The sequence below is a fragment of the Ostrinia furnacalis genome, unplaced genomic scaffold, assembly GCF_004193835.3.
Source record: "Ostrinia furnacalis isolate ACB-3 unplaced genomic scaffold, ASM419383v2 OfSCF4062, whole genome shotgun sequence".
Taxonomy (NCBI): domain Eukaryota; kingdom Metazoa; phylum Arthropoda; class Insecta; order Lepidoptera; family Crambidae; genus Ostrinia; species Ostrinia furnacalis.
In genome coordinates, this window is record NW_021134301.1 from 558,241 (window position 1) to 570,283 (window position 12,043).

A 12,043-nucleotide genomic window follows, 5' to 3' on the forward strand; every position below is an offset into this window, starting at 1 on the left:
GATTAGAGCCACAGCACAAATGCTACTTTCAGATTCAGCGCTTTAGCAGCTTTTTAGAATCTGAATCAAATCGAACATTTCATACCGCACACTTAAAAAGTCAATCACGGCGATTGAGTCGCTTTTCGGAAGCTTGACGCATAGGTAGAGTCAGGCCCGTCTTTCCCACTGGGCACTCTGGGCACGTGCCCAGGGCCCTGCGATCGAGGAGGCCCCCGTCTGTTCTCATAAAAGATCTTTCTCCAGGTGAGAAGGGCCTCCCTTAATCCTTATGTGCTCAGGGCCACTAGTAGATTAAAGACGGCCCTGGGTAGAGTTGCCAAACGCGCGATTCTGATACCGATTCCCATTATATTTACCACCTTTATTCCACATTTACCTATCTTTTACAAATAAATGGTTTGATTTGATTTGATTGATTTGAACGCATGAATTCGCAAAATCGCGATGCTTCATCGATACGGTCACAAAATCGCCGATCGCCGATGCTAAAAGTTGCATGTCTGCTATGGCCCTTAAGGCTATTCGTTACAGTGGAAAGTTTGGATCTATAACTTGCCGAAAGTGGAACAAGAAAACCCATTTTTTGGTGGAAATAGAGTTGCGTAGATTCGATTAGCTAAGTTTTCAACTGTATAAACTAAGGGAGTACTATCAGTACCTTTTGTCTTAATTGTATAACACGAAATTCCTAATCATCATCACTTTATAAATACAGTTGTTTATTTAATCACACTTTGTATTTTCGATGTTTTGACTACGTATAAGTTAAAATGTACTCTACGTAAAGGTTTCCGGTTCCGGTGGTCGTAGAAGTAGCACGCACGAAAGTGATCTCCGCAAATATAGCTACGAAACTGTGTATAATCGTCACAAAAATACTCAATTTGTCAACAACTATGAGCATCGAGTACACGAACATTGCAGCGAACAGTGGGACAGTGAAAACATTGCGCTATTTTTATTAAAAAAGTGAATAAACTCTGCAAGTTAGAAGTGCAATTCATCAAAACAAACTCATCTGTCAAAAAACGTACACCAAGCAGGAAGTAGTGCCAACCTAACGAACGAATCGCCATAGACAACTGCTGTCAGTGTGACAGTGTCAGTGTTGCAACAACAAAAAATAATCGGTGTTCCCTTCACAAGAAACTAAATTTCTCCGAAAAATGGATATCAACATGGAAGTTTTGCTATCAAAACTTGACGAAAAACTAAATAAACAAACACTAGCTATCACTACAGCGTTAACAGCAAACGTAATGGAGGTCCTAGAAAATAGGCTAGCACCAATCATAGAAGAAAATAATAACCTAAAACAAAAAGTTGCAAACTTAGAAGTGAAACTCAATTCGATCGAAAAAGAGAAACGCAAAAACAACATTATCTTTTTTGGCTCCAACGAAAAAGACAAGAACGAGACTGAACTGATAGACTACATTAAAGAAACCATTCAGGATTCAGGAACCCATTTGGACAGTCAAGAGATAAGCAATATCTATCGAATTGGTAAACCATCATCCAAATGTCGCCCCGTCGTCGTTACACTCACTACAACATGGAAGAAACACCTGATCTTGAAGAACAAAGCTAACCTTCCTTCAGGGATATATGTCAAAGAAGATTACCCGAAAGACGTTCTAATAACACGCAAAGAATTACAGTCAAAAGTAGATGAAGAAAAGAAAAAAGGAAACGTAGCATACATCAAATACGACAAATTAGTAGTAAAGCATCCATACAACTCAAGTAAAGAAAAAAGGAAAAGAGATAGCAAGTCACCAAAATTAGCACCACAAAAGAAGCAAAATACTAGGAACACAGAAGATTCTGCAAATACAGCAACAACAGCCCCATCAAAACAAGTAATTAGACCAAATATATTGAACTATGTTGCACGCGAGAGATCTGCTTCTTCTCTATCAGACATCCCAAAAAACAATTAACCGCCTCCACCATCCGGAACCGCCATATAGAAAATAAAAACTATGGATTTAGAAAAACTCCAATAAACAACACCCCAAGCCGGCTAGTCACCGTGGGGAAAGTAGACTACTACCCTCCATATACCCACTTTCAACATACAGCGAGGTCATCAAATGAACTAACTACACCCATCCACACACCACCTAATAGAAACCAACAACTCAGATTATGCACCTATAACGTAAGATCGCTACTATCAAACGAACGACTATTGGAACTATCTCACGCCCTCAAGAAAATAAACTATGACATAATAGGACTCAGTGAAGTAAGAAAACAGGGCTGCACCATTGAGGAACACCAAGACTTCATACTTTGCTATACGGGAGTATCAGGTGGACTTCATGGAGTGGGATTCATTATTAAGAAGACTTTTAAACAAAATATTGTCAACTATACCGGAATATCAGAACGAGTGGCCGTACTGAAGCTGAGATTTGGAAATCATACATTATCAATCATTCAAGCTTATGCTCCCACTGAAAAAGCTAGCGAAGAAGACCTCGAAAAATTCTATGGCGATATGAGGAAAGCTCATGAATCAGAGGAAAAAACAGTGATAGTCATGGGAGATTTTAACGCAAAAATTGGACAGCCAAAGAAACTTGAAAATTTAGTAATGGGTAATTACGGATATGGAAAAAGAAATGCAAGAGGCGAAAGGCTTATCCAATATGCTTGCGAACAAAAGTTATCCATTATGAACACATACTTCAAAAAAAAGCAAAGTCGCAGATGGACATGGATGTCTCCTAACCAAAAAGTAAAAAATGAAATCGATTTTATTATGTGTAACAAACCAAAAAATATAACAAACATAGAAGTACTGAATAATTTAGAATTCCCATCAGACCATAGACTATTGAGATCAACGTTTACATTAAAATCTCTTAAATTGAACAGAAAATCATTCAAGCCTCAATCAAAAGCACCAGAATCAGACACAGAAAAATCCACATATATGAAAAATTTAAAAGATAATATAAACAAACAGCTTATAGCCTTACATATCGACAATTTGCAAATGTACTATGACATATTGGAAAACATTATCATAACTAGTCTGCAAACAATAGAAATAAACAAGAAAACTAAGAAAAAGCCAACAATCCTAAGAGATACTACAGTGAACTTGATAAAGAGACGTTCAGAATTAATATCAACCAAAAATAAAGACAGAAGTACAAAAACAGAACTAAAAAACATATTCAAGGTAACAAACAAAGCTATTAAAGAAGATTACAATAACCACAGACAAAGAACCATAGAGAAAAACCTGAACATGTACAGAAGTTCCAAACGGGCATTCAAAGAATTAAACACTCAAAAAGTTTGGATACAAAAACTTAAAAACGAACATGGAGAAACAACGTCTAGAAGCGATATCATAGAACATGCAACTGCTTTTTACAGAGAGCTATACAAGAAACCATTAGAAGACGCTCCTGAGGAAAACCCAGCAATTTTTGAGGATACAGAGGAACCTGTAGAAGTGGAACCAATAAGCACTACTGATGTATTTCATCATATAAAAAAACTAAAGACCGACAAAAGTCCTGGACCAGATAACATAAGTAATGAAGCTATAAAGATTGGAGCACCCATTCTGATTCCATATTTTGCCGAACTGTTTAATATGGTGCTGGAAAATGGAAAAGCTCCCAAACAATGGTGCTGCTCAAACATAGTACTCCTATACAAAAAAGGTAACCCAGCAGACATTGGAAACTACAGGCCAATAAGCTTATTGTCCAGCATTTATAAACTTTTCACTTCTATTGTATTAAGCCGAATATCAGCAAAGATAGATAACAACCAACCAATCGAACAAGCAGGCTTCCGTTCTGGTTTCTCCACTATAGACCACATACATACATTGGACCAGATACTCGAAAAGTATAAAGAATACAACCGACCACTCTATATCGCGTTCATCGACTATGCAAAGGCATTTGACAGCATATCACACAACTCGATATGGAAAGCGCTCGCCATGTGTGGAATAAGTAGGAAATATATAGAAGTCATAAAGTACATCTACACGCAAAGTACCAGTATCATAAGTCTGGAAAATAAAGGGGAAGAAATAACAATAGAGAGAGGCGTCAGACAAGGCGACCCATTGTCTCCCAAGCTATTCATAGCAGTACTGGAAGGCATATTTAAAGAAATAGATTGGAAAGAAAAAGGACTGAAGATACAGGGACATTACTTAAACCATCTCAGATTTGCTGACGACATTGTCCTTTTTGCAGAAACAGCAAACGAGCTAGAGCAAATGATACAAATTCTGGACAGCAAAAGTAAAAAAGTGGGATTACACATGAACATAAACAAAACCAAAATAATGACAAACCATCTAAGACAACAGATAAACGTGTCGGGTCTCTGTATTGAGTATGTGAATGAATATATCTACCTTGGGAAACAACTATCTTTCGGTACGAAGAACAATGAAGACGAAGTAGACCGGAGGATCAACTGTACCTGGAAGAAATTCTGGGCGCTTAAAGAAATCCTTAAAGGAGACTATAGCATAAAACTAAAACAAATAGTAATGGACACCTGTATCCTACCAAGTCTCACTTACGGAAGCCAAACATGGACATATACAAACAGTATAAGAAATAAAATTACAACATGTCAGCATGCTATGGAAAGAAGCATACTAAAGCTGAGAAGAATCCAGAAAATCAGGAATGAAGAGATAAGAAAAAAAACCAAACTTACAGATGCCCTTCAACATGCCCTACGTCTCAAATGGAAGTGGGCTGGACATATTTCCAGATACAGTGAAAGAAGGTGGACACAAGAAACAACAAAATGGCTGGGACCAGCTGGTAAAAGAAAATCAGGTAGACCACGAAAACGATGGTCAGATGACATCGTCGAAATTGCCGGCACCAACTGGATGAAAGTCGCGCAGGATAGAGAAAAATGGCAAAAGATGGAGGAGGCTTTTACCCAAAAGGGATCCGTATAAATATAATAAAAATCATATTGTATGTGTAATAACTTGAAATATGGATAAATAAAAAAGCTTTATTATTATTATTATTATTATTCAGGCGCTGGCATACATCTGATTTTAATTGCAGGGTGTCTTTATGCCTACTGAATAAAGATAAAATATTTTACCGCATGTAGCAAGCACATCATTTTGCTTTCTCGTCTCGATTTTAACGATATGTCGCTCATATCAATTTACTGATTATATTACTTGGCTTGGCTGGAAAGCGAATCGTCTTGGTTGGCAGCAGTCTTTAAATTTTCTTTAATGAAAAGCTTTGTAGGCACCAGCTTTACGTTACGTCATTCTGCCAGTGTTCTGTGCAAGTAGATTTTATTATATTTGATGTTTTAGCTTCCCTTCAGTAATTTAAATCTTTAAATTGTCACTTGAGAAGGTATAACTATGGAGAAATTTTAAATGTTGGATACTTAGTCATAATTGGCCTACAAAATTTTACTAAGACATATTGTAACCTAAATTGATATTGTGCTGTACTACCCTTAAATAAATAAATAATTATGTTAAAGCTTAGCAGAATTTGCAAGCTTTTGAGACGTTACCCTTAGCCTCAGTTGCGCCACCTTAACTTTAACCATCGTTTTTGTACGGAGTTTGACAGACTTGTCGTTTGTTAAAGTTGAAGTAAGATAGTAATTTCCGTTATTTCTGCCTTCATTACGCCCGTTATTATGGCAAACCCTTGCATTATGAAGTCGTCTGGGCAAACGCAACGCGAGCACAATCACGCGGCCGATTCCCGGACCAATTACGACCCTCGCAAATCTATTCAATGGCCGCGTATAAATTTTAATGAGTAACGTAAGATGTAATGAATCCTATACAGCTGTTACGCGGTTTTACATAAGTTTATGTGACAGTAAAAGTTAGTATTTCCTTTGAAATTACGCTGAAGTGAAGCGTTTTCTGAAACTTCATTAAAACTTTCAATAATAAAGTTTTGCATAATGTTGAAACTGAAGGTTTTTTATTACGCTGTAATTAATGTAATCGGGCACTTATCTACTCGACTGCAAAAGCAATTTACTATTTTACGGTTCTTATTTCATACCTTGACTACACAGCTCATAAAAAAATGTCAATCGACTAGACCCTTATTTTACCCTTTGCCGCCCATTTTATTCCAGTTGCCGCACTTTTTGAAAGACCAAAGGATGTTTGTTTTTGTTTGTTTTGTAAATGAAAATGGCAACCTTGCTTTACTTTCCTTCTTGTAAATGTGAGAACAATAAACAATATCTAACCACAGAGATCGATGACCGGTGCAGCCTATACTCACCACAACAAAAACAAAGTAACAATTTTATGTAATCTATACTAATATTATAAATGCGAAAGTAACTCTTTCTGTCAGTCTGTCTGTCTCTCTTGCTTTCACGTCTAAACCACTGAACCGATTTTGATTTTTGGCATAGAGATAGTTTGAGTCCCGGGAAAGGAATAGGATAGTTTTTATCCCCGTTTTTGAAACAGGGACGCGCGCGAAGCTAGTCTAAATATATAGGTATAACTCAAAGGTGACTGATTGACTGACATAGCGGCCGCTCGCGACTTCGTACGCGTGGATTCCGTTTTACCCTATTAGGGGTGGAGTTTCGTAAAATCCTTTCTTAGTGGATGCCTACGTCATAACATCTACCTGCATGCCAAATTTTAGCCCGTTCCGTCCAGTGGTTTACAACGTTATGTAATGTTAACATATGTTCTGTTGCAGAATGGATGCAGTGCGCTGCAGCGCGCGGCGGCGGACGGGCACGTGGACGCGGTGCAGCTGCTGCTGCGGCGCGGCGCCGACCCCAACAAGCAGGACCACGTGGTAAACTACTCCTTATGCTCTACTCCAGGGTATCTCAAAATATCCCCTGTTAAAGTTTCCAGGTGACGGCGAACCGTAGTGGTAACTAATTAAATTCCCCCGCATTTAATTAGTTACCACTACGGTTCGCCGCACGTGCCTGTCAGTCATCAGGCCACCATTACGTAAATCTTGTCGCGAACCTCCCTGCCGTCGAATTGCGAACCCTAGCGGTTCGCGTACCCGTCTTTGAGAAATCCTGTTCTATTCCAGTAGGTGCATAATCTGCCAACCCGGCGTCAGTCTTATTTGTGCTGGAACTCATAGTCTTTGCTTACTGCGACTGAACCCGAAGGACAAAATTTTGTAAACCTATTAACTACCAGGACCAAGGCTTCTTAAACTTTTTTTCTGTGACGCCCTCGGGAATTCGCCATTTGTTTGCGACGCCTCATCCCCATCTGGTCAGAGACAGTGACGTACTCTCTCCGTGCTTGACTGAGATTGATTATTTAATGGTTTCATCAACTACCCTAATCAAATTGCATTATATGTATCCATCCGCAGCACGGCAACACAGCCGCGCACGAGGCAGCATGGAAGGGCTACAGCCGCTGCGTGGCGCTGCTGGCGGCGGCCGGCGCGGACCTGCGCGCGCGCAACGCGGGCGGCTTTGCGCCGCTGCACCTCGCCTGCCAGAACGGACACAACCAGTCCTGCCGCGAGGTCCTACTGGCGGGCGCGCCGCCGGACATACAGAACAACGTGAGTACACAAGGCATCACTAGTGTCTAAAGCCTGGTCCGTGAACACGTAGAATCCCGTCCAATGACCCCAAGCTGCCCATCCTTGTCGTTCGCACGTAATTATGTTGCTGTCGCGCTCGCACACTCACTGCGGGCGCGCGTCGCACAGTTGCGACAGCAATATAATTACGCGCGAGCGATAAGGATGGGTAGCTAGGGGTCATTGGACGGAATTCTACGTGCTCACGGACCAAGCTTAGTTGCTGCACCTCGCCTGCCAGAACGGGCACAACCAGTCCTGCCGCGAGGTCTTACTGGCGGGCGCGCCGCCGGACATACAGAACAACGTGAGTAGACAAGGCATCACTAGTGTCTAGTTGCTGCACCTCGCCTGCCAGAACGGACACAACCAGTCCTGCCGCGAGGTCTTACTGGCGGGCGCGCCGCCGGACATACAGAACAACGTGAGTACACAAGGCATCCCTAGTGTCTAGTTGCTGCACCTCGCCTGCCAGAACGGGCACAACCAGTCCTGCCGCGAGATCCTACTGACGGGCGCGCCGCGCCGGATGTACAGAACAACGTAAGTTGACAGAGGCAATTCCTAGAACGTATTTCCTTCTTTAACCTACCTAAAAGTTGTAACTGGACACACCTTTAACTTAATGTAGATTTATCACCGTTATTCAACCGAAGATCACCAATAATTACGAACCTATGACGGTGTTATTTAGATCACTCAGTAAGAGTACCTAACTACTTTACTTAGGTAATCATGACTTAAATGTTCTTTGTCTCTTCCAGTACGGCGACACTTCACTGCACACAGCTGCTCGATACGGCCACGCAGGCGTCACTAGAATCCTCATCTCAGCCCAATGCAAGGTCTCCGAACAGAACAAGAACGGAGACACGGCTCTCCACATCGCCGCAGCCATGGGCCGGCGGAAACTGACCAGGATACTCCTAGAAGCTGGCTGCGACAAGTCGCTCAAGAACCAGCAAGGCGAAACCGCCCGGGACATCGCCACGAGAAAGGGCCTAGAAGAAATCATCAGCATTCTCAATACACCCGTAGCGAAACAACCCAAGAAGAAAGAAAAACACAGAGACAAAAGCAAAGAAAGGGGAGTGGACGAGCCCGATGAAGCAAAGAAGAAAAACAAAGACAAAAAAAAGAAGAACGTCCATTTTGAACAAGAGCCCCCGACTGTCCAGTGGTCCCCTTACGGTTGCCACTACTACCCCGATCCTAAATACTTCCCCAAGCCAAGACTCAGCTCGTTACCCACCGAACCCCTCAAAAAAGGCGAGCAGTACTACTTGGATCTGGCCGGAAACATCAAAAAGGGTCCAATAGGCGCTGGCTACACGTGCTACTGCGCGCCATTCTTCAAACACATGGAGGATAAATTGAATGACGATAAGAAAGACCTGAAGAGACACATAGACAGAGCTCATGAAAGATTAGACCAGAAAGTCACTGATTTAGAAATGAAGACACAAGGACAGATTTCCGAGTTGACGAGATTCGTAGCTGCGGAACGAGCGATGTGCAAAGAGAGACACAAACATTTGGAACAATGGCTGACGCGGGGCATGATGTTCAGAGCATCGGAGAGAGTCAGGAAACTAGATTTCAGTCCTAAAGGCTCTTTGGATATTCCTCCATTGAAGAGGACAAGAAGTTTGGAACTTCTGGATGCGCACGCTGAAGAGTGGAATAGAGTAAACAGGCTGATCAGAAGCTTCAACAAAAACGCAGAACACTACGAGAGCAATGCCAAAGATCTAAATGAAACTAAACCGACGTCTAAAAGTACTGAGGTTTTAGACACGAGAAGATCCCCGCCGACTCCAAGAAGAAAATTCTTACTTAAAAACTCGAGAAGTAGCGATCAGCTTGAAGCAGGCCCAAGCACAAGTTCTAGACCTTCTAGATCACCTCACACATCGCATGCAAGTCCGGCTCGTGAAAGTCATTCACAAAATGTCACAGCAGAAATTCATGTAAAAGCGAATAAGATTTCTGTCTCACAATCCCCTGTGTCAGAGGTTCCAGATTACAATGATCGCTACGCGTCACCTAGTCGGCAATCAAACGCCAAGTCAGCGAGCAGTAGCAACAGACAGTCGGATTACAAAGCGAGCGATTCAGATGGAGACAACCTCCACAGAGTTCAGAAAGATAACCCACAGAGCGTTCCAGTTTGGAAAAGCCAGGTTCTTCAAAGAACAGCTGATGACATTCGGAAAAGAGTTATGCTTGAGAAGGAAATGTCTGACGTATTGTCGAGGAGTAACCCGAAGTCCCTCGACATAGCTCAAGACGGCTACGTGAAGCTGCGTAAACAGGGCAACTACCCGATAGAAGATAACAACATCGTTCGAGAACCGAGAAAGTCGGTGCAAGAGTTAGTCGCTCAAGTGGAATGCCAGCAGATATGTCAATCACCTGAACTTATTCCTTTGCCGAGGAAGATGCCTCCCACCGAACTTCAAGACGAACAGATCGCCCCAGTCAACGTTCAGCCGAGTCCAGGAATATTAAAGATGCCGCAACAACCTCAACGACCTGCACCCGTGCTGAAAGAGAAGCCACCGAAGAGTAAACGATTCAGTTTGCACAACCTCATACCCTTCCCAACGAGGAAAACTTTCCAAACCCCACCTAAAGACAACGGGAACAATTCCGAGAGCAGCGACGAGGAAGACAATCCCATCAGAACCACGCACCAGCCCGGACCCATGCGGAATGCTAACCTGCTACAGACATTACCATTACCCAACTACGAAACCATGTCAAACAAGTCGCAATCCCCAGCACCACAGGTCGCGGGGAATCACAATAACATGTACAACCACGACTTACGGGCGATGATACCTAAGGACGCCTACTTCCATGACATACCGAACAGGCAGATACATCATCAGATGCCTTACAGGGACATGATCGACAACGGTCTCCCCGTGCCTCAGTACAACCCTTGTCAGCCGCAGTACGATTACAATGAAACCGGCCTCCCTCACACGCAGGTCCCTGCTCGAAGTAGGAACCCCCTGTACCACCACCAGACCGGGGTCTTCGATGCGATGATGCAAGACCACATGATGCGGGAAATGGAGCGGATACCGCAATGCTACAGCGACCATTTGGACCAGAACACGGAGATAGAAATCGCGAACCAGAACGACCACTTTCGCGGCGGTTACTACGATAACCATTCGCCAGTGTACCCGAACTTTAGAGGGAATGCACATGGCATGACCAGGAAACCTGTGGCCGACCACAATTTGCTGCACAGTCGCCTTCAGTCTTTAGCCATCAACACGCATTTGACTGAAACGCAGAGTCAAACAGATAGGGAGTCTCACAACGACTCTGGCTACAGTACTAAAGTATATGGAAGTTCCCAAGGACCCTCTCCAAGTCTTTCAGGGCACGTGGAGTGTTCAGATAACCTTTCAGGGCAGCGAGTCAATGTGGGTCCTGGGAAAGTTGGTGCACAACTAGGTGCTTCTAGTTTGGTGTAAAACACATGAATTTCTGTGCCTTCCAGTGCCTTTTTCTATTTTAAATAAGGATTGATACTCAAGCTTAGAAGCAAATATAACTACTTATAGTTATCTGAGTATCTAGCCTTGATTCAACAAAAATAAATACTAAACTACATCTGGCTTTAAAATATCAAAATTATATTATATGAGAAAACTATTGATTTAATTAGTATCGTAAGAGATCAAAAATACATAACTCTCACTTTGTCACATGAGCAAACTCACTGATAAAAATTAATAAGTACAAAATACTCACTTTTATACTCATAAACACATGATCACGTGTAGTTTAGGGTCAAAAACATAACAAATAAAGTACAAATTTATTTTTTAATATTGATGCCATGTATCACAATTAATTTAAGTTATTTTAACTGTCACATTTAAATAGTACTTTTTATATTGCAAACTACTGTTTACTTTGTGTAAAAATGTGTAAAAAAAAACTTACCACCTTCCATGTGGCTATTATATTTTTGTAAGAAATAAAAAGTATACTCGTGTAAAACTGTAAACACAAGCGAAACAGTTTTGTGTCCTTTTGATGAATTACTCAACAATAAGTTTTGTAAAGAATGGTGTGGAGCGTGTGTGTGATTTTTGTATTGCCAGATTTATTATTTTTTGCATGGTCTGTAATATAGCGATTTAATTAATAAGTGAAAAAAGGGAGTCGTACCTTGAATGTGCTTAAAACAAAGTCGCTATAATGACAGATGTTTTATTTATATGTAAAATAGCTAATAAGCACGTTTTGTATGTTAAATGTAAAATAACTGATATTTATTGTGTTCCATTGTGTATTTTGTAATGTAATTTTGTATTGATTGAGCGATTCTAATAAAACTGCACTTCTGAAGTGTCACAAACTAAATGTAGCTGTGTTTTGTTTCCTTTATTACTATAATTTTAAGTTTATTTTTTTTT

At 41.4% G+C, this 12,043-nt stretch overlaps 1 protein-coding gene across 1 annotated transcript; it reads left to right on the forward strand.

The window, feature by feature from the left end:
• The first annotated feature begins 1,169 nt into the window (after positions 1 to 1,169).
• On the forward strand, positions 1,170 to 11,683 carry dgo (ankyrin repeat domain containing protein 6 diego). Its single transcript, XM_028312659.1, has 6 exons — positions 1,170 to 1,865; positions 2,981 to 4,540; positions 4,719 to 4,841; positions 6,732 to 6,833; positions 7,380 to 7,577; positions 8,363 to 11,683. Exons 1-6 carry the CDS (start codon positions 1,170 to 1,172, stop codon positions 11,090 to 11,092), a joined length of 5,409 nt encoding a protein of 1,802 aa, XP_028168460.1. The 3' UTR covers positions 11,093 to 11,683.
• Positions 11,684 to 12,043: the final 360 nt, after the last annotated feature.

Coding starts and splice junctions, on each gene's coding strand:
- dgo (XM_028312659.1), top strand. CDS start 1,170: ATGGATATCAACATGGAAGTTTTGCTATCAAAACTTGACGAAAAACTA. Junction 4,541..4,718: donor GCATAAAACTAAAACAAATA/GTAATGGACACC, acceptor CCAAACTTACAG/ATGCCCTTCAACATGCCCTA. Junction 7,578..8,362: donor CGCCGGACATACAGAACAAC/GTGAGTACACAA, acceptor TGTCTCTTCCAG/TACGGCGACACTTCACTGCA.